Consider the following 21,243-nt stretch of genomic DNA (forward strand, 5'->3'; position numbering starts at 1 on the left):
GAAAAAAATTTGGACAAGAAAAGAAGTCTCGAAATCGACTGGGAATTAAATGGACTGAATTTTATTATTTGTCTTTGAAAAGAATTAAATTTTTTTTGATACTATCATGTACCTTATACGGCAGAAAAAGGAAAAGGGTGCGAAAATTTTTAAAATATATGCGAACAGGCGCTACATAAATAGATCAATGGACAGGGTCTACTCTTAAATTTGGAAGCCTATTCTCTTTTGCATCCATCATGCACAACGTGTTCATCGTGTACACCGCCCGCGATCGCTTAAGATCGTCAGAAGAAGTTCGATTGGGAGCGACCCATTGTTACGAATCATCTCCCCATAAACTAAATTTACTCTATTGGCCATTACTAAAAACATACTATTCTCGTCTCCGCTCCTGCTCAAGGAATTTGAGCTATTTCTGAGTCAACCATCAGCACGGTCTCCACGTCCAAATCCGACGGCTTGGAAGCATCTTCCTGCATGGTTAAATTCTGGGCATGGGCCTTGGAGCGGCAGTGAGCCATCAGGTGAGAGCGTCGTATAAACGAGACTTTGCAGGCTTCACAACTAAAAGAGTTTTATAGATGTATAGAATGTATACAATCCAAGGTTACGGAAGAAACTTACTGAAACGATCGTATTCCTGTGTGGCTAAGCATGTGAGTCCGCAATTTCCCGCTTACGGCAAAGCTTTTATCACATTCAGTGCATTTGTAAGGCTTGATTGACGTGTGGCGGCTATAAAAAACAGAATATTAAAATGCAGAACATAGCTCAAATAAAAATGTCTTACATGCGTTCATGCTGAATACGTCCGCTCACATTATTGAAGGACATGTCGCAAAAGTTACATGCATACGGTCGTTCACCAGTGTGTATCACCTGGTGCCGCCGAACCAAATGAGGGGTGTAGAATTTTTGTGGACAGTAGGGGCAAGAAAAGCTCTTTACGCCTGTGTGCCGGAGCAGGTGAATCTTGAAGTTACTGGGACAGGAGAAGTGCCTGCCGCATTGTTCACAAATGCAGTCCCTCTTGCGCCTTTCTCGCTTCAAGGCCACCGTTTCGTCTTCCGTGAGTTTGTTCCAATCAATCCGGCGTTGGTGCTTTCTTAAATTGTCACCAAATATCACAGATGTTGAAATAGTAGATGGTTTATGTGGTACCTCCTTATCTTCCTCAGCTACCAAATGAATATCTATACACGGGTCCGCTCGTGACTCCGTGAGTCCACTTGTGACTTGTGGCTGGTCCTGCGGTGCCTGATCTTCCTGTGGCTGCTCATCCTTTAGGCACACATCCTCCTCGACTAACTCCACAACCTGGTCTTCTATCATTTCAAGATTAACCGCCTCATCAGGTTCTCCTAGGATCATACATCCTTCGATTTCATTTATATCCAAGACTTGCAATGAAAACACCACGCTAGGATTGCTCTGCAGAGTTTTCTGTGTTAAAATTACTCGTTCCCTGAAGCGGATGGCTTCCAGCAGGGCAAGTTCGCATGGTCCGCAGATGCATGTGGGATATTCAGAGCCCCCCAATAACTAGAATAACGAGCGGAATACAGTTTGAAAAATCGCCCAGGCTCCAAGTGCATCAAGCAAGTCTGAACGTGCAGGATCCCTGTGCATGAAACTTACAAATAGTCCCGTTAGTGCCTCGATCTGATGAAGCATTACAGAGTCGGGATCCTGGAAAAGGTCCTTCGGCGTTGAACTAAAGATGAATTTTCCGCAAGCGCGGCAATTCCTCGACATTTCCACACAATTGCTTAGCTGTTTCGTGAGTTACCTTATTTCTCTGTCCCGGCAGAGAGTTGCCGGATCATTTAAATAATCGTAACCTGTCATACGATGGTTAAAACACATAAATTTAAATTTAAATTATAGAAGTAGTAAAATACTAAAACTTGAAAATGTTAACAGAAGGAATACAAATTTTAAATATTAATGGCTAAATAATTTAAAATCCCCAGATGTCAGCATATAAAAAAAAGTAACATATCAAAAGTAAACATAAATAAAGAAACAAAACAAAACAAATTTTTTTTTTAATTGTGACTGGGAACAACCCCTTAAAATTTGTAAACAAAAGCAAAATATCATAATTTTTAATTTATCCTGACTTTTTACTACGTTTCCAGTCTATTGGGATGCGTCTGAATGAGAAAACGAAATTAGTTGGTAGCCGGATAGTCCTTGTTCCCTATGAAGCTCTCCATGTGCCCAAATACCATAAATGGATGAGCAGCGAGGAACTGAGACAGCTGACTGCCTCAGAACTACTGACTCTGGATGAGGAATACCAGATGCAGCAGAGTTGGCGCGAGGACAATGACAAGCTAACTTTCATCGTCCTGGACGCGGAAGCCTACTCCCGCGATCAGGATGAAATCGCAGCCATGGTGGGAGACACCAATCTCTTTCTGCATCTCGACCCCGACACGGACCAACAAGTGGCCGAAGCAGAGATAATGATTGCCGAGCCATCGGCCAGGGGCAAGGGCTTTGGACGCGAAGCCATGCTTCTGATGCTTAAATATGCTCAAGCCCAATCCCAGCTAAAGCTGGAGAAGTTCGAGGTGAAAATAGACATGCACAACACTATCTCCCTGCATTTATTTGAGAGCTTTCAGTTTGTGGAGACCCGCCGTGTAGAGGTCTTCCAAGAGGTCACACTGGAGCGACCGATCACGCCGGAGTGGACAAGCTGGCTTGACAAGCAAGTGGAGCTAAGGATCGAAACCTATTAGAATATGTTTAATTATGAATGCATTTTTTATCAATGTACAAATATAGACAAATGGTTTAAGAAATATGGTTGTATAGACCCACCTGCGAGTACAAATCAAAAGTCTCGGATTAATACATTCGTTATGCTCTGTTTATTACACTTATGTTACATCTACTTATTTTGCTTGCCTTATTTATGTTGCATTTTACATCATATGTATGTATTTATGTGTGCATCAATGTTTTTTTGTTTCGCTTGTTGGCTTAGCTTGGATGATTGTAATGCTGTGTATGCTTCTTGTCGTGATTTGCGTGGCAGGAAATGGGCAATGAGCAAATCGCTTGCCGCTTGTCAACTATCAGATAATCGTGCGTCCCTTCCTCGGTCTTCGGTCCTCGGTCCTCGGCCCAGTGCCGGAGGACGTGTGAATGAGTTTATAATTAAGTATAGTACATAAATCTAGAGGCTTAAGCGCTTTACAGCTGCGTACCTAAAACTGTTCACTTATCTCAATTTTTTATAAAAATCATTATTAAATAATCAAAGGCAAACTATAATCGTATTCAGAATTGCAAATTATAAACTGAAAATCCACTTTGTAGCTGCTTGCTGGCCAAACTACATACATATATGCTGTGTGGCCCAATAATAAATATGTGTGCATTAGCTTCTGCTGGGGTTTATGTGGCCGCTCTTGGACCATCGATGGGCATGGCGTGGAGCACTTCGTCCAATAGCTGCAGGGCTCTATGGAGGTGCACTTCGATCCAGCAGGGAGTCTCCTTAATCGACTGCCTCGGATAGTCAGGACCCCAGCCCTTAACAAAGCTCAGCCGTAGGATGCAGAGTCGCCGCAAGTCGTCCACACCAATGCCAGCTGCCGCCGTAATGCCTAAATTCGAATATACTTTAGCTTTTTGTGGATTTAAAAATAGACTCTGTTTCTCACTTCTTCCGCCTCCGCCCATTTGCTGGTTAGCTACTCCAGCCACTGCAGCCGCCTGAGCTGCCGCCGCTGCCTGGGCATTCGTGGCCAGTGAATGCATCTGTTGGTGGCACTGGCGCAGATCGAATACCTGCAAGATCGTGAGCAATGTTAGGGCAATTGAATAAATTGAAAATAATTAAAATAGTCCCCTGCCTTTATGCACGCCGCCGGATAAATCTTGTGCACCGCATCGCCGGGCGTGCGACCCGCCTCCCGATCCAGGTAATAGCTTTGTACGAACACCGAGTTGTCGCTGAGGCAGCGCAACCATACATCCCCCTCTCCTCGGAGGTCTAACTGAACGCCCTTGCCAATATGTAGCCTAGAGCAAAGACAGATATTAGGTCGTTTATGATGCACTAACATTAATAGAATCTACTCACCTGGCGCGTTCCGATTGCTCGGTCCGATGGACATTGCTGAGGGCGCCTAGGCAAAAACGATTGCCACCGGATGGATCCACATAGCCGTCGATGATAACGTTCGGCTTTGCCGAGGGCACCTTGAAAGTTTCACCCACCTGAGTATCCAGTTCGAAGTAGGCAATGGAGCACCAGTACTCTGGTGGCGGTTGGCGTGAAAGCAGGCGCGGCTGCTGCTGCTGTGATTGCTGCTGCGGCGGGGTCTGTTGCGGAGATCCTAGTTCGCCCGGAATCGATGAGTTCCCTGTGCACATACAACAGTTACTATTAAGGTTTCAAACAGGCTGTTCAAAGGTTGGCTTACAAAAGGCACCCGGCAGTGATCGCGGATCGGGCGGCTGCATAGACTGAGTATAGCTGAGGGTGTTGGGACCTGCCCAGGTCTGAGCTGCTCCACTTCCACCGCTGGCCTGAGCTCCTCCAGTACCGGCATTAGCCTGAACTCCCGCGGCTGCCTGTTGCTGCTGCTGTGCGGCACTTGGCGCTGCTCCGAAAACACTGCCTCCACCACTGGGGCCTGCTCCCGCGGATCCCGGCTGCGAAACATAGCCATTCTGCTGGGCGTGAACGGGTTGAGGAACAGATCCTCCACCTCCACCTGCACCAGAGCCCTGCATTGGATTTCCTGTGGGTGGTGGGCCATAGTACTGCCCTCCGTTTCCGGCTCCGCCGCTGGCGTTTACACCACCGTTCGGCACGCCGCCCGGCGGCTGTTGCTGTTGTTGCTGCTGCTGCTGTTGCATGGCCATGGCGGAGGCGGGATCTGTGGGTGAGTTGGTCTGGGCGTGGTGCACCCCATTACCTTGGGGATTGGGACCCTGCTGCGGCGGAGGTGGCGGTGCCATTACAGGGCCTGTATTCATGGGGCCAGGCATGCCCGGCATGCCATGAGGTACAGCTGAAAATTAAGAAAACGTTAATTAATAAAGGTTAAGTTAAGAACTTTAGTTAAAAATAATACTTTTAAATAATTAAAATACAAAATAATATTAAAAATATAATAAATCTTACAAAGCGAGTGGGCAGCACCCTGGGATTGGGATTGAGGCTGCTGCTGTGGCTGTTGCTGTTGAGGGGGCGGCGGGGGTTGCTGCTGCGACTGTGGCTGGGGCTGTTGTTGTGGAGGCTGGCCAAGCCGCGGTGGCGGTGGCACCATCCATGAACCTCGCGACCCGACACCATCTGGCGGCTCAATTTTTGGTATTGTTCGCCCGGTGGGGAACATTGCACTCAAGGGATTTCCATCGCCCACTATGCCGAAGGAACACAAAAATACCAACGAAAGAAGAACAAACGCAAGGAAACGAATATAAGAAACATAAGAACTGATAAGAAAATACACAAAAACTATATGTGGCGCTGGAAGTCGTACCATATTCAGCGGGTCCTTGGGCATATCCATAGCCCGGGCCCACCATCTGCGTGGGGTGGTGTTGAATTGTGCCGATGTCATTGCCATCGATGTCCATGCCTCCAACTAGTGGGCCCGCTGAGTATTCGTCCTTCACAAGGCGACTGGGCCCGGACTGCAGACTGAGGCCGGACAGATCTATGCCCGGAGAGACGACGCGCTCGTAGTGGTAGGGGTTCACGCACACCGAGTCACACTTGAGATCAAAGGCAAAGGCGCAGTACTTGACGTGCTTCAGCTCGTTCTTGTGGAGATCCGGCCAGCGCCAAATCCGGGCATAGATCACGTGCGGAAAGCCTTTGCGGCCGGCGACCTAAACGAGAGGGAGACATTCATTATTAACTTTGCTCTCAATAGAATAGAACAACCCGAAAATCCACATAGCTGCTGATAAACCGGAAGTTTGACAAGCAAACAAAGCCGGACACTCATTTCTGATAAGAGAACCGGGCGCGAGCACCCATGAGTATTAGAGACCTGAGTCACCCGTTCGTCTGAGAATCCAAATCCATCTCACCTGCAGGCGACCGTCAAGTGTTCGCTGGATGGTCACGCACTTGCTGGGGTGTGCGCCGTTTGTGGTAATGGCCGTGATCAGTGAGTCCAGTTCGTCGCGCTTCTCCTTCAGCTTCTTCACCAATGACTCAATGGCGCGCTTGGCGAAGCCCTCGCTTTCCCCGCCCTGCCTGTGGCACATCAACGAGTGGACGATGCTCAAGCAGGCGTCCGCCGATGTTGGTGCGTTTGAGGGCGGTGGCGGCGGCATCTGGACCATGTCCCGGACAATGACTAAAAACGAATGAATTATTAATTGGAAATTTTTAAAATTATTTAGGGCAATTAGGGCAATGAACGATGGGTGTGAGCTTTAAAAATGCTAATAATTTAAATCAAAAATAGACAAGAGCCAGTATTTTCAAGGACATCCGAAAAGTAGAAAGTTTTCTTCTCCAGAATTTTAAAAACATGCTGCACACATGTCGTTCAGTCCAACCCATAAGTGCACTTACTGTCCTGCGGAGCTACGGCGCCGTACATGTGGGCGGGCGGTCCCGCCCCGGGGCCGCCCATGCCAAAGTCCTGGGCAATGCCCAGGCCACCGCGTGCATGGGCATCCACTGCGGCGTAGTTGCTGTCGCCTGGTCCGCAACCTGTAACCCTCGACGGTGCCGCACGGCTGTTCTACGCGCCGGAAAACGAAGGCACCAAAAACAAAGGCGGCGGGCACGCGAATTTGAGCACAAAACAAACCGCGAACAGCAAACGGAACTCCGGGCTCTATCGGTGTGTTTGTGTGGTGTCTTGGGGGGTGTTCCGCACACAGACAGGCGCACAGTTTATCTTGAACTCCCACCAAGTTGGCGTAATTACAGCCCTGGCTGCTGCTTTGCCGTTCTGCTGCTTTTCCTTGCGAAAACTCTCCTCCTCCTACCTCCTCGAAGTCCCTTTCTTTGCCTTCCTACCCAACCAATCGCGCACACATTCACACAATCGGCCGCACACAAACGCACTGCAGCTAGCTAGACTCTGAACTCAGCTTGTTTATTGCGTTTCGGCCACTTCTTAATTAACAGCTTCAATTATTTGTACTGTGGGTGCTTGTCGAGAACGGCGTAGAACACAATTTTCCGCAAAAACCAATCCAGTTTTCCACCCAATTTGCTTTTCGTGCTCTTTCTCTTTCTCTTTTCCCGAGTCAGTGATGGCACTTTTGAAGTGTCCAACACTGCCTAGGGTCGTCAGGGATGGCAAAACCAAGCTGCAGGGTTGCTAGCTTAATAAAGCTAAATTGTGGATAAAAAAGTTAAATAAACTAAAAGTAAAAAAAAATAGCAGAGGGTAACAGATAATTTAAATAACTTTGTTACATTATGCATTTATACTATGTTTTATTTTAAATGGGTAGACCACTTGAAAGTAGCTAACTTGGCGGTTATGGCCACAGGGTGACAAATGCACCCTCGCCACGTCGGCTTGCTCTGGCCACATTAACGCCAGTTCTCGAAAAATTTATTTGAGAATAAGTTTATTTTATTTTATTTGGCAAAAAAGAGGAAGCCCAGATACTGATTAAAACGCAGAGGCATCCGGGTAAGTGGAATATAGTTTTTTGATTCTTCATTCATTGATTTCGATGGTTGTTCAAAGCGTAAAACGATATTTTTGGCCGGTGGAATCAATCGCCACGCGTTTTTTTCCCCATGCATATGTGTATGTAGGTGTGTGATCTGAAGAAATGTCTAAAAACTATTTTATTGGGTATTAAATAAAAAAAAATATCCAAAAATTTCAATTTTAATTCCCCGTAACTATAAAAATTCCATAAGATTAGGAAATTCCAATTGTGCTGACACTGACAGGTTGTTGTTGCTGACAATTTCTAGAAGTGAACGTGTGTGTGTGTGTGTGTGTGTTGGTAGGGGCCCTGAAATAGCTTCACCCCCTCCACTTTCTCGTATCCCCTCCAAGAAGAGCGCTTGGCAACAGTAATGAGTTTCCCTTTCGCTGGAAAATGACTTTCCCCGCCGTTTTCAAACACTCTCTTGGAATTGAAATCTTATCGCAATTGCGTCTTCGGATAGTTCCTCTAATCGAAATATTAGTCGGTAATTACGTAGTAGTGATATCTATATTTTGATGTTAAACTGCGTATTTGAATTTACTTTGATAGTGAAATATTTTTGTGAATGGAAAGTAATTTTGGTTTAAAAAATAAAACATAATGGAAGCGTTGTTTACTTAAATTTATTACAGAAAAATTTCATAACAATACTCAACAGCCGGAAGCAACAAATCGACACAACTTCCATGTCTATTTATAGAATGAATAAATTCTAAAATAAAAATTATTGAAGTATGTAACAACAGATAAATATGTTATCTATAATCGTAAAGTAAACAGCAGTCCCCGGCTTATCAAAGTTTACTTAGAATCTATCCAAACAAGTAACATTTGAATTTGAGATTTTTTCGCGGGTCTTATCGATAAAACCTTTTGATTACTACATTTTTACCAGAGTGAGAGAGAAATATGACATCGTTCGCAACAAGGCATTACCAACATGTTCGACACGACATGTTTGTGCCATCTGAGTGTGACCATATACCGATATTCTGGATTTTGTTTTCTGGGTTTTTCGGGGGCGTCGATATCGTCGTCTGGCAATACTGACTATTCGTAACAAAACAACAGACGAGAAAGTACCGTTTTCACACCGAGCGCGAGTGTCTGCATAGAAATAGAAATTTTATAGCTTTCTGCTGGAAAGGAATCGCGATTTGGTGCCAGATATTAGATCCGTGGTTTTCGAAATGTACAAAGCTTAGTTGGAGCGCCGAACGAACTGGACAATAACACAGAGCTAAGATGCGCAGCTGATGGAGAAAAGCCCCGACCACTTCTAGCTTGGTGTGTGTGGGAAAAATCGATCCGCCAAAGCCAAACGAGAAAACCGAGGAGAAATGCCAGCCTAACACCGAGTTCCAATTGTGATACAAACCGCAGTACAAATTAGTTAACGTAGCTTAAATGGCAATCGACAAGGTTTTATAGCGAACTATAAGCGTATAAAAGACCAAGCAACCACTACAACAACAACTATTCACTTATTCTCAAGTGCAATAAGAAAGGCCAAAATTCGCAATTAAATAAAAGTTCATCTCAACATTCCTGCGCAACATAAACACAACAAAATGGCTGTAATAACGTAAGCAAAGTATTTCATTTTCCTTATATACTATTGAGCAAGAAACGTCGTCGACCAAATTGCAAAAGAAATCAAGGTCTTGAAAATTGTAGTTGTGGGTGGGAGGGGGAGGTGGAGGTGGTTTCTCGGCAACAAAGTGCATCAGATGATTTTGTTTGTTTGCCAAGCGAATAAAAAACGGAGAATAATAGATTGAGGAATACATACAAAATTTGTTATATACTCGAGAGTACATGAAGAAACAATTTACGTGTTTGTTCCACTCTCAGTTCGTTTCACAGCTGTTTGGCTGGTGTCTCTTGGTGTGCGTGCGCTTGTGTATGTGTGTGAGTACGAATGCGAGAGAGGGAGTTTTTGGGGTCCGCTATTCATAGGTCGTTGCTTAGAGTGCGAGCGAGAGAGAAACAAAAAGGGGGAAGGAGGTGGACGGAGGAACTATGCTGGTTGTCGGTGTATTAGTGTGTATGTGGGGCTGTGCTTTTTATGCAAGCTGTACAGCATAGCATCAGCATATTAACGCCTATTTGTTTGGAAACTAGTTTTCAATTCATTTCAATCGCCTAGCACCCCGAATTTGAGAAAAAACAAGCTAGATAAAAAACATTCTGATTGCCTCCCCCTATTTGCATGAGAGTATTACTTCCAATTTACGTCAATTGTTTTACTTTACGCCCTCTTTCTCTGCTGCCCCTCTTTGTTGTGTTCTCCCCACAATCAGTCAGTGTTCCACTGCCAACCGTTCCTCACGAACAAAAACACACACACACACGCGGAGTGCAAACAAAGGCTTGCGAGTGTGTGGTGTTCCCATTCGGATTTCGCTGCATATATACACCCATACCACTGCAACGCTTCGATTTTTACAGAGGTGTGCGTGCGCGACTTGAAATTGCGTCAGCCAAAAAATAAAATACCCACTAAACTGCCTGTTTTTGTTTCAAAAACAAGCAAAAACCCTCGAACAATTTCAGAAGCAACTTGTTTCCGAAAAACACAATTAACAAGTGTTGTCCCCCCCCTTGGCAGGCGAAGCAGATTTCACCTTCAGGGTTTTTACTTTGTTTTCTGGGTCATATTTGTTGATTTCAATTTGTTGCGCAGCCGTACACACAACACACAACGCAGAATTGCTTAATTTGTTGATTTTCATATTTTCCATAGCCTCCAAAAAAACACACAACATACATACTGACAATCATAAAATAACCCCCACACTCGCATACTAATGAGAATGTTGGTTGTGGGCCTGTGTGGGTGTCTCTTATGCTGCCCTCTCCTCTCTCGCCTCTTGGTACCGTTGTATTATTTATTCTTCTTCACACTTGTTTACGTCCAAAAAAGGTGACTCTTCTGGGGTCTCGTCTTCTATTTTCCCTTACCTTAACCCTTAGGTTCGCCCAAAAACTACCTATTTGCATGGAAGTTAGTCACTGGTAATGGATGGGATTATCTGGCAATTAAAAAAATTCACTAGTAGGACCACGGCAGTCTCGAAATTCGTCTGCTGGCTACCTGCTTTCTTGAGTTTCAGTCTGCCATGAAATTTGTGGCTCAAATGCAAACGCTGAGGCCAAAGTGAAATTTAATGCCAAAACGAAATTGGCTCTCTTGGCAACAGCTGACAAACCTGAATGGCATATCCCCCGTAGCCCCGTGGCTTCCCAAAAAAGCCACCCAGGAAAAGCACTCAACTGAACCGATTTCAACCCCCCTGCCCTTCTGCCTTTCCGGGATATAATCCCCTGATTTTCAGCTCGTGCCAAGCCAGCGACTTTTCGAGTCGCCACCCCTTTCCAGTCTCCCCTCTAATTCAATTTTATGAAAAGGTGACGAAAAATTCCAATATTCCCTATTCCCGATTCCCGATTCCAGAGTGCAGCTGCTCTCTCTGCTTCTCGCACTGCAGCTGCTCTCTGCTGGCATTTCTATGGGTTTTTGGTTTTTTTTGTTCGAACAATGGCGATAAGATCGAATCGCTTTATCGAGCCTGTCGCTTACGTCATGGAATGTTACGAAATGTCCTCGACTCTCTTCCATTGATAAGCGGGGGATTCGCTATAAGTCATCGGTGGGCGCCAGTGGGAGGTACATTAGCCAGCTATCTAAATGTCAGCTCAGAACCTTGTGTATCGTAATGTAGAACAGTGATTGAAGTGCAGAGATAAGCAGGGTGGCCAATACAATTACCACTAAAGCCCTTAACTGAACCTTCCACAATCTCTGGAATAGTTCTTGTAACTTTTCGGTTTTATGGCCGAGTTTCGACTACAAAGTCCACTCCAGTTCCGTGTGATTAGCACCCGGCTATCACTCTGCTGGGCACGCTCCTCAAGTCGCTCGCTCGTCCATTCAGTATGTCACGTTCAGTTCACGTCAGGGAAATTCTTGTACTGCATTTCCGCTGATAGTGGCTAGTGCGAGGGGCTCGAGTGCAGTTCGCAGTTCGCCAAAGGCAGATAGGGCGGGGCAATGCAAATCACCAGTCCATTGACAGATAGCCCAGACGGCCGATAGACTGATAGCGGTCTGGACTCGTAAAATTCAAACTAGCCGCGGAATAGCAGACGAAAACACAGGCGAAGCGGGCTCGGCAAAGGTCGATCGCCCGCCCGATAGTGCGGGGCAGAATTCTTGGGTACAATGCCCGCCTGATCGCTTCCCCCTCCTCTCCTTCTGTGTCTATTGTCTTCCGCTTAAGGTCTAGTTCTATTGTTCTGGGTTGGGATATCAGGAGATAAATAGTTTCTTAGCACATGCCACGGCAGCTGCGCCTGCGCCGATCTTTCCTCGAGCCACTTGTGTGTGTGTTGAGTCATTATTTAAATTCTGGTCCTTCTGGGGGGTGGAATTCCCGCAACGTCCTGGGGGTTGCAACGCAGAGCCACCCCTGAACCCCGAGCCAACTGGCTGGGCCAGTTTCCTTCTTCCGTTAATTACGGCCAGCGACAAAGTCACAGTTCCTTGCTGCACCTCTTTCACACCAAAGTCGGATAGTGGCCTTTTTTAGGGTTGAAGGAAACCTTCTTATTATGTGGTTCAGGTTGTTTGAAGGGAAATTTCGAAAGGGGGTAACAGGACTCTCCAAAGGGCGTTTAAATGGCGCCAAAATAGTTGGAAAGTCAGTTCTTTGGAGAAAAAAACAGGTCTACAGAGCTCTCTTGCTTGCTCTCTCTTTCTTTCCACTCTCTCCCAGTCTCCCACTCTCCCAGTCTGTCATTTATTGACCTTCATCTACGAAAATCAGTCGATGACGATGATAAATGAATAAACCGTTCGTCCGACAGCCACTCTCAGCAAAAAAAGAAAGAAAGAAAAAGGCAGAAATAAGTGGAATGAAAAGCAAAGCGTAAAAATTAAAAACAATTGCCTTCTCTCTCTCTGACAGCGATCATCTGTTTGTGAAGAAAAGTATGTAGCTTTTAGTGGCTATTTTTGTGTTTTTTTTCTGTTTACGACACAAACTCGCTTTCGTTTTGGAAAACGCATCTCTCGGGGCTTTAAACCACTCCCTGGGATTGCAGTTCCTCGGTAGAGAAGACACGAAAATATTTCACACCTGTCTCAGGTAGTGCCGTCTGTTACGAAAATAGGCAAAAAGTGAAATTTTTTTGTATTGAGATATTGTTTTTTGTTACAACTACATTAAAAATATGGCAATAGCGCTATGGCCTGGCACTGGCACACACCGACACTTCAGATACTTTCCACTGTGTGCGTACGTGCTTTGCGTCAGCGGAGCCCGCGCCAAAAAAAGAAAAACAACTCGGCTACCAAAAAACAAACTGTGGAGCACCAAGACATACATAATTCAGTTGAGGAATTTGTTGTGCCCAGAGTGTATGCCCAACTGCAGTGGACCAGAAAACCTTGGCTAAGATCAAAAGAGCGATAGCTTCTGGTTTGGCCCAACCAAGTGTCTGCGGTGAGGTGAGCTGGGTGCTATTATTATAGCCAGCACTGTTCTGGGAATTAAGAAAACTAAAATTTCTACTATCGCGAGCCAGAAACAAACACAAAATGTTTGGCGCACCATCTAATCTTCAAGATTAGGGTCTGATTCCATTACTTTGATAGGAGCACTTTTTCCAGTGTAAACTTTCATTATGCTACGCCTCCCATTGTTATGCTCTTGTTCATTGTGTTTTTCGGGCACCAGCAAAGCGTAAAAGCCGACCTTTGACCGCTCTGGGCTACCGTTATCAGTCGGACTTCGGAGGAAGGTCTTTAAGCTGCAAACTCACTACAGTTTCTTCATGCTTACTCAGCAGCTTCGGAGTCTTGAATAATGTGTGTGGACTTCCAGTCGGCCCCTTGAAACGAGTTTTTGTGGGCGGGCGACCTTGAAGTGCGGGCCCAGAGCTAGTTTGGTTCGCTTATTGTTGGCTGTTTTGGTCTGAAGCTTTAAAAATAGAATTGATCAACGGCGAAACCCCGAAACGGAAGTCTGCTGAAGTAAATCAGAGAATGCAGAGGTATTTCTTGGGTCTTTTTCAATGACAGTCCCCGCAACTTCCCACCCCAATGCGTCACATAACCCGCACTGATTCATGGCGGTATTTATGTTGACGATCGAAGATGATTCAGGGCGCGGTCAGTCTTTCTCACTGACCTGATTATACGTTAAGAGCCGGAGTCATCAAGTTTCGGTCTCAATGCTCCAACTTGGGGAGAAATTTCAGTTTCAGAGACAGTTGGCAAGAGAATGAGATCATAGATACATATTTTGCCATTAGTTATCGATTAAAGATCGGTTTGTCTAGGTTTCAGGGATCTGATTATACTTATCGACCTAGCGTCTTTAAGACTGGGTCTTCAGAGACCGTCTACCAGGGAATGAGTTCAAAGTTATGTATTTTTTCGATTAAAGACCGATTTGTTTATAATAGCAATTGCTTCCTTGAAGAATTGCGAATTCCCATCAGCTTGTATTGGCATTTCGTTGCTAATTTCAAGCGATGTTTGTTTTGCTAATCGGCAGCCTTGTTTATCTGGCTATCTGGTTAGCCATGAAGCAGGTTAAACGCTCCAAAGTGCCCTCAGTTGCGGTTATTTTGGCTTGTAGATTGAGGACGATGGCTCGAATTCAAAACAGAAGCCGTTGGCGCCACGGCCATAGCTTCTGATAGGCCTTCGCAGGCAGTTTCTTCTATAAATAACTGAAGAGACAGATCCCTTGTCAGTGCCAGCTACTTGGTGTTTTCTCTTTAATTTCCCAACCGACCGACCGACTGGCAGCAGTATTAACATCTGGAGGCAATCGTAGGGGCTTCGAGGCAGTCGAGTGGCTGGGTCTGTTTGGGTTGCTTAGTTTATGTCATCTATCATCTAATTGTTTATACAAAGTGAAGTTTTGTTTTGGTTTCCGCAATGGGAGAAAGCCCCAAGAGGCAGCCGCCCATCTCTTCATGGTTTTTTGTTTCTGGTCGAATCTAGCCCAACATGGCGGTTTCGGTGGTGTTTGTTCAAGTGTCCATAATACAGCCTCCCCCCATGCTGATTCTGGTGTATTGTTTGGGTTTTAATCGCTGGCTTTTGGGGCGGAAGTGTGAACGCAGTGATATGGAGGCACTTGGGACGTGGAGTCGGAGCATATCCGATAGTTTACACTTCCAGCACTGTTTGCTCGAGATTGGGAATTATTTTGAGTAAAATATGAATACCAGCCAATACACATTCGTGATTCTTTTCATGATTGGACACAATGTGTGGCTTGGTATGTATCGCGATCTATTTACGTGGTTCGCCTTGGGGCCCCCTGCTCCTCTATGAGACAGCCTTGTGACCGCGCGATTTGAATAAAAATGTGTCAGTGGCTGAGGTCGGTGAGTCGATTAAGTTGAGCACTGCTCGAAATAAAATGAGCTTCCAATGCCACTGGCTCGTTGCTCAGCTGGGCTGCAGTCTGCCTGGCAGGTTCCCCCCAAAAGTTCGTTAAACGCATTGAACACGAATCATTCCGAAATGGAGTGCATTGCACTCCCCATAACCCACAACACCTGTAATTAATTTGCATGCCACACAATACCATTCCAACTGTGAGATCTTTACTTTGAAACACTGTAATAATATTTTTGAAACCAACTTTTGCAGCGCGTAAGTCATTTTTAAGCAAAAACAGTCATAAGAGCCATTAAACCAAATCTGCTTAGCGCAAGAGTCTATTATCGTGACAAGCACTGAGCGAACACATAATAGACCCCTACTTTCAGGCGCTTTGCCCAGAGACTCACTTGTTGTCGAGTCTCTGAGATACTTAGCTTTCGGCGCGACAAGAAACCGATCAGCGTACGCCAGACAATCAATATCCAACAGATAGCTTGTATCGTTGGCTTGTCCCCTGGTACACTGCACAAAATTTTGTCGTCGCCCGGAAAGCGCGAATAAGTCATTGTAGAGGGTGTTGTTTGTTTGCTGTTTGCCAATCGTTGAAAGAATTGCATTAAGGTCACTGAACTGCTAGCCCCTAGCCAGAGCCAAGTCGAGTTGTCTCTGAGTTCTGCGACCGGTGTGTGCACCACAAGTAGCAAACAGAGTAGTTTTATTTTCGGTGGCGCTTCAACCGAGAGCCTTGACCCATTCCAGAAGGGAGCTCTCCGAAGCGCCTTCAATAGTCGCGAACCTCAGCTGTAGATTGAGAGCATCCGTGAGATACTCGCTGATATCGGCCCACCGTCTGGGACTGTTGGGAAGTCTGAGATTCGGCGAAGAGCTGAAAATAGAATCAAACAAGTGGGCAAGGACTGCGAGAACGAAAGGACGAACCCTTCTCCTTTCCACTTCTCCTCCTTGCGGGGATCTCTTTGAGGCCTAGTTTCTTTTGCAATTTCCTCGACACTTTCTCCCTCTTGACTCGCCCGCGAGTCGTCTGCGAAAGTGTTGTGTGTTTAATCTTTAATTCGCAATTTGCCATCCCCTCCCCCCCCCAAAAAAAAATAACCATAACAGGTACTAGGCCAGCCCTCACAATGTCTGTCCCTGTACGCTACTCTGCTGCCGCCGAATACGCCGCCGACGTTGATTGTGAGTTGGAGCAACAGGAGCAAGAGCGATTGCAATTGCAGCTGCAACAGCAGTACCAGTACGAGCAATACCAGCAGTACCAGTACCAACGGGAGCAGGACATCGCCTACTATTGCCAGTTGCAGGCGGCGCGGCAGCAGGAGCAGTTGATGCAGCAGAGGACATCGATGTCGTCGTCGGTTATGCCAGGACTCGCCTTGCCCCAGACCCAGGACCACCACAACAGCATCAGCACCACCGCCGCACTAGCCACCATTGACTCCGGGATCGCAAGCAGCCACAGCGGCGAAATCATCATGGACGCCAACAGCATCAACGCCATCCTGGTCGACGACGAGCAACCCTCGACCTCGGCCCAGGCTGCAGCCGCTGCTGCTGCCGCTTCCGCGTCGTCGGTCGCTGCTGGAGGAGTGCTGGGGGCAACCGGTGGTGCTGCTGGTCTAGCTGGGGGCAAGCTGTCGTCCAACGGCATTAACCACAATGCAGAGATGCCAGCTGATTGGATGAGGATTGCGGACGAGGGCCGGTATGGGACACCGGGTGCTGCTGGCTTGGAATATCAGAAGTACGATCAACAACAACAACAACTGGAGGACGAGGAGGCAGGTGCCGTCGGCGGTGCAGGAGCCACCAACACCAACGAGTCCAAGAAACTGGAGGAGCTGCACGCCCTCACCTCCGACGAGCTGTACGAGACCCTCAAGGAGTACGACGCCCTGCAGGACAAGTACCACACGGTGCTGCTGCTGCCCAAGGAATCAAGGGTGAGTTTGAATCTCCTTCTCTTTTAGACTGAAACTTCTATGATCTCCTGCTCCCGTAGCGCGAGGTGACTGCCGGCGGACGAGATGGGTCGGCTTACGTGCTGCGCTGCCTGAAGATGTGGTACGAGCTGCCCTCCGACGTCCTGTTCTCGGCCATGAGCCTGGTGGATCGTTTCCTGGACCGCATGGCCGTCAAGCCGAAGCACATGGCCTGCATGAGCGTCGCCTCCTTCCACCTGGCCATCAAGCAGCTGGACCTGAAGCCCATACCCGCCGAGGATCTGGTTACAATATCTCAGGTGGGTTTCTTTACTCCGGTGGTTAGGATGCAATAGGTCTAATGAGTATATTGCAGTGTGGTTGTACCGCTGGCGACCTGGAACGCATGGCCGGCGTGATCGCCAACAAGCTGGGCGTCCAAATGGGACATGCACCGATCACTTCCGTGAGCTACCTGCGCATCTACTACGCCCTCTTCCGCAACCTGGCGAAGGAGATCGGCGGCGACTTCTTCAAGTTCTACCAGCAGCTGATCAAGCTGGAGGAGCTGGAGAACCGCCTCGAGATCCTGCTGTGCGACGTGAAGACCACAGTGATCACACCATCGACCCTGGCCTTGGTGCTCATCTGCCTGCACCTGGACTTCCACATCAAGGAGTCCTACACCCGCGGTAGTCCCGAGCTGAAGCACGTATTCGAGTACATTCTCTTCCTGCAGCAGTACATGAGGGTAAGTCTGTCCTGAAAAGGGACCATATGGATCATAAACTAATCCATCTTCTTGTCCAGATTCCTGATCGCGTTTTCACCTGCGGCTTCAGCATTGTCTCGGGCATTCTGTCCCACTACAACGGCCAGAACAAGGCACCCTACAAGCAGCGGCTAGTCTGGAAGCTGTCCAGTCGCACGCTGCGTGTCCTGCGCCCGATCAACCGATTCTCATCCGACCTGCCCACCATTGAGGAAGGCATCTCCAACGCCCTCGACGATGGCCTCCGTTCAAGGTGAGTTGGGCCAGGGAACTCTGGGGCACTGGGATTCGGGTCTTTATTTTTAGTTGGGCTTTGTTGTGTTTGTAGAGACCTACGCGTGTATATAATCTACATAGATTCTAGATTCTCGAATGTAAGCAAATGTGTCGATGACGATCCGAGCTTTTGGCGTAAACAAGTTTCTAGAATATTAGCGATTCCATTATCAGCAACAACAACAACAACAACACAATTGTCATGAGACTGGCTGGCTCGGCCACTTTTCGCCTCCGCGGTGCGCACCCCTCCGCCCCCCGCCCATTGGTGGGCTGTTTTTTATACCCACCTATTTGTTTTTTATTTTCGTGGGCTTGTGTGTTGTTGGTTTCTTTTTATTTTTGTCGACAACAATCTTATCGTGGCCAAATACCCGCTAGACGCAAAAACAAAAACACAGGCCGCTGTGTGCTGTGCCTTGGAAAGTGTCGGTGAATGAGCCATCCGGCGGAATACATAACACCTATGTGTATATCCGTCTATTATATACCAGCTGTTGTGCGTCCTTGAATTCTCCCATTGAACTCGGACTGCATATTCAATGTCATGGAAGAAATGGTATTTTCAAGGCTCCTCCTAGCCTCTTCTCCAATTGTTATCTTATCGGCGATGGTGTTCTAGATGTGTTTTTGGGAAACTTAGTCATAAACTTTGGAGTTCAATGCACCATTCGCAATCGTCGCACTTTGTTCGGGCTGCACCTGAGCAAAGGCTTTCCAAATTATCAGCTGATGTTCCGTGGGGTGCTAATTAGCTTTGCGATCGTTAAGCCCGATTAGGCTTGATAATGGATTGCAACATGAGGATAGACAATGGTATAACTACAACTTTTACTTTCTTTTACAGAACTGAGAGCGTTAGCTCCGAGGAGGAGGAGGACTGGCCGACTTCACCCATTATTCCAATTTTCGAACAATGTTAGTGTCCAGCGGCGGCCCGCCGCAGCAAGGACATCAGCTGAAACTGGAGCAGCGGAACAAAAGATGGCAGCAACCAGGCGCCCGCACGGCACACACCACGGCATCCTGCCACCCTTCAGGCCAGACACATATCCCCGACGGAAGCGGACCTGGAGGAGATCGGGATCATCGCATGAGTACCAAGACGCAACTGTGTGTGTGTTCCGTGTGCGTGTGTGTGTGTAGTTGTGCTGGTTGAGTTAGTGTGTGTATATTTTGCTAAGGTGCATCATAATTCTTTTGGCATATGTGCACATAGGTGTGCATTTGGTAGCGCTGGTTCTAACATTTAAGGAAATCTTGAAGAATGTGGGTGCGGAGGGGCGGCGTGTTCATAGCAACACCCCCTCCCTTCCCCCCTTTTGATGAAGAATTGCCAGGAAGTAGCGCCGAGTGGCGATCGAGGCAAATTATTTTTTCAATTTATTTGCGGCAGACAAAAAAATACGTGAAAAAAAAAACAAAAGCAAAAAAAAATTTCAAAAAAAAAAAAAATACAAAACGAATGCTGCGGACCATCATACAAAAGATTGATGCCGTTCCGGATCATTATTCGAGATCAGTGAGAGAGAATACGATTTAAGAGTTGCGAGACCCACTACCGAAATCCGAACATCTGGAATGGGACAGCAATTTTTTGTTGGTTGCGCTTAAAACCGTAAAAAAAAATTCAAAAAACCACAAAAGAAAATCATTTTCAATCAGACCGCCTAACTAATTAGTTGTAAACACTTTATGTTCTCCATGTTCGTCCTGCTCGTGTCAGTTATGTAAAACCCCCGAATCAATGGACCCAAAAAAACTATAACAAAAATCATAAAAATTCAAAAAAAAAAAAAGTACAAACTTCTCTATGTTTAGAACGACCTAAAAGATAAGCAGAAAATCAACAAAAAAAAAAAAACAAGGTCGAATCAGATTAATCAGTAATTTTAGCCGCGCTCAAAACAAAAAAAGTATAAAACAAATCACAGAAAAGATAAAGTTAATTCGCCGCCTATATCGACTAAGAACTCTTAACAATAATAATAACATTAAACCAAGATGAATCCACAATATTGTAGTGTGTGTCTAGTAGATTTTTCTCTGAATACCCAATCAGAAAAGCTAAAGTTCAATTTCCGCCCTATAAGCAACATCCGTGCAGAGTATAAGGAAGACCTACCATTACTGTACGATGCTAAGTAAATCTGTTAATCAAACGAGTATATCACGGTGATTTTTTACATTTTACCATTACCTTATATACACGAGAGCAATTCTTCTTTTTTGTTAAATAATATTATTTAATTTATTAAAAAAATTGTAAAAAAAACACACAAAAATCAATTATTATGTTGTACTTTAGTAAATACCACTTAAAATCTAGTTTAAAACCAACAACCAGCGAATCAAACCCGCAGCCGCTATAAGACATCCAAAAATCCGACAATTCAAAAAATTGAAGCGCGGCAACTTTGAGCAGAAATTATGATGCAACATTTAGCAAGATGTACCAGGAAAGTTAAGCAGAAAGTTTATTAGAGAGTGTGAGTGAGTGGAGAGCATAGGAGGAAAGAAAAACAAAATTAAAAAAGAACTACCGCAGAGCAAAAAAACAATTTTAAATTTCACAAATTCAGAATTATACTTTCATTTTTTAAATTTAACCCGCTGGTGGGCTCTCGAGCTCTATATCAGCTATGTGCAAACGATCCCCGGCCCGGGGGTCGACTCTTTGTCTGTAAATTTAAATAAAAATGCGCCCGCCATTGTGCCCGCCACAATGGCAGACCTTTTCATGAATATTTACAACAAATGCCCGGTTTTTTATTTTACTTTGTGTGTGCAAACTCTACATTAGTTGCAGTCCCTCTGGCCAGATGCAGATCAGATCAATCGAGCAGCCTCCAGCAGCGACTCCAGCCAAATGTGAGTACCACGACCTCCATTCCCACCTGTGTGCGGAAAGCCTCTGTAAATAAAAACAAGGTCGATTTGCTGTAAATATTCGAAATTATCTTAAACTTTAACTGTTGTGCAATAGAGCGTAATTGTAGTAACCATTTTCCCCCGAAAGCCAGATCAATTTTTGTAATTAAAACCGAAACATTGTAAACACAGTCGAACAGTCGAACGCTGAAGCTGAATTACTAAACTATTTTTAAGCGAGGGAGACAAATGTGTTCAAATGCTTGGCAAGTGATGCGATAGAAACAAAACTTAAAAGA

General features: G+C 45.9%; 4 protein-coding genes across 9 annotated transcripts; 2 read left to right on the plus strand and 2 right to left on the minus strand.

Annotated features, from left to right (window-relative positions):
- Positions 1-398: 398 nt before the first annotated feature.
- Positions 399-1,776, minus strand: LOC108128211 (transcription factor Ouib). 2 transcript variants are annotated; one of them, XM_017245676.3, is made up of 4 exons: positions 1,642-1,776; positions 794-1,545; positions 628-738; positions 399-567 (listed from the first exon to the last, which is right to left on the minus strand). In XM_017245676.3, the coding sequence occupies exons 1-4, from the start codon at positions 1,756-1,758 to the stop codon at positions 399-401; spliced, it is 1,149 nt and encodes a 382-aa protein (XP_017101165.2). In that variant the 5' UTR covers positions 1,759-1,776. The 2 variants fall into 2 exon arrangements, with proteins under 2 accessions (XP_017101165.2, XP_070137332.1); XM_070281231.1 differs by lacking the exons at positions 399-567; positions 628-738 and having other exon boundaries at positions 986-1,108; positions 1,165-1,545.
- Positions 1,652-2,870, plus strand: Mnat9 (microtubule-associated Nat9). Of its 3 annotated transcripts, none has more exons than XM_070281233.1 (2): positions 1,652-1,783; positions 2,145-2,870. In XM_070281233.1, exons 1-2 carry the CDS (start codon positions 1,724-1,726, stop codon positions 2,751-2,753), a joined length of 669 nt encoding a protein of 222 aa, XP_070137334.1. In that variant the 5' UTR covers positions 1,652-1,723; the 3' UTR covers positions 2,754-2,870. The 3 variants fall into 3 exon arrangements, with proteins under 3 accessions (XP_070137334.1, XP_070137335.1, XP_017101142.2); XM_070281234.1 differs by lacking the exon at positions 1,652-1,783 and adding an exon at positions 1,978-2,084; XM_017245653.3 differs by lacking the exon at positions 1,652-1,783 and adding an exon at positions 1,993-2,010.
- Med (Smad/Smad4 homolog Medea) lies at positions 2,867-7,268 on the minus strand. Of its 2 annotated transcripts, XM_017245651.3 has the most exons (9): positions 6,566-7,268; positions 6,073-6,344; positions 5,517-5,868; positions 5,156-5,395; positions 4,449-5,042; positions 4,106-4,388; positions 3,876-4,044; positions 3,684-3,810; positions 2,867-3,626 (listed from the first exon to the last, which is right to left on the minus strand). In XM_017245651.3, the coding sequence occupies exons 1-9, from the start codon at positions 6,624-6,626 to the stop codon at positions 3,415-3,417; spliced, it is 2,310 nt and encodes a 769-aa protein (XP_017101140.2). In that variant the 5' UTR covers positions 6,627-7,268; the 3' UTR covers positions 2,867-3,414. The 2 variants fall into 2 exon arrangements, with proteins under 2 accessions (XP_017101140.2, XP_017101141.2); XM_017245652.3 differs by lacking the exon at positions 5,156-5,395.
- A 243-nt stretch (positions 7,269-7,511) lies between these two features.
- Positions 7,512-19,940, plus strand: CycG (cyclin G). 2 transcript variants are annotated; one of them, XM_017245485.3, is made up of 6 exons: positions 7,512-7,646; positions 16,208-17,046; positions 17,106-17,345; positions 17,402-17,776; positions 17,836-18,050; positions 18,921-19,940. In XM_017245485.3, exons 2-6 carry the CDS (start codon positions 16,228-16,230, stop codon positions 18,994-18,996), a joined length of 1,725 nt encoding a protein of 574 aa, XP_017100974.1. In that variant the 5' UTR covers positions 7,512-7,646; positions 16,208-16,227; the 3' UTR covers positions 18,997-19,940. The 2 variants fall into 2 exon arrangements, with proteins under 2 accessions (XP_017100974.1, XP_017100975.1); XM_017245486.3 differs by lacking the exon at positions 7,512-7,646 and adding an exon at positions 8,728-9,262.
- The last annotated feature ends 1,303 nt before the right edge of the window (positions 19,941-21,243 follow it).

This window comes from Drosophila bipectinata, chromosome 3R, assembly GCF_030179905.1.
Source record: "Drosophila bipectinata strain 14024-0381.07 chromosome 3R, DbipHiC1v2, whole genome shotgun sequence".
NCBI lineage: Eukaryota > Metazoa > Arthropoda > Insecta > Diptera > Drosophilidae > Drosophila > Drosophila bipectinata.

Bases quoted from the DNA above. Each gene is read 5' to 3' on its own strand.
- CycG (XM_017245485.3), top strand. From the start codon at position 16,228: ATGTCTGTCCCTGTACGCTACTCTGCTGCCGCCGAATACGCCGCCGAC. The intron at 17,346-17,401 runs GTGGGTTTCTTT...AGTATATTGCAG, and splicing joins ATCTGGTTACAATATCTCAG to TGTGGTTGTACCGCTGGCGA. The intron at 18,051-18,920 runs GTGAGTTGGGCC...TTTCTTTTACAG, and splicing joins GACGATGGCCTCCGTTCAAG to AACTGAGAGCGTTAGCTCCG.
- Med (XM_017245651.3), bottom strand. From the start codon at position 6,626: ATGGGCGGCCCCGGGGCGGGACCGCCCGCCCACATGTACGGCGCCGTA. The intron at 6,345-6,565 runs GTAAGTGCACTT...ATTCGTTTTTAG, and splicing joins CGCCGTAGCTCCGCAGGACA to TCATTGTCCGGGACATGGTC. The intron at 5,396-5,516 runs GTACGACTTCCA...CCTTCGGCATAG, and splicing joins CCAAGGACCCGCTGAATATG to TGGGCGATGGAAATCCCTTG.
- LOC108128211 (XM_017245676.3), bottom strand. From the start codon at position 1,758: ATGTCGAGGAATTGCCGCGCTTGCGGAAAATTCATCTTTAGTTCAACG. The intron at 739-793 runs GTAAGACATTTT...TGTTTTTTATAG, and splicing joins CGTATTCAGCATGAACGCAT to CCGCCACACGTCAATCAAGC. The intron at 568-627 runs GTAAGTTTCTTC...AAACTCTTTTAG, and splicing joins ACAGGAATACGATCGTTTCA to TTGTGAAGCCTGCAAAGTCT.
- Mnat9 (XM_070281233.1), top strand. From the start codon at position 1,724: ATGAATTTTCCGCAAGCGCGGCAATTCCTCGACATTTCCACACAATTG. The intron at 1,784-2,144 runs GTGAGTTACCTT...CTACGTTTCCAG, and splicing joins CACAATTGCTTAGCTGTTTC to TCTATTGGGATGCGTCTGAA.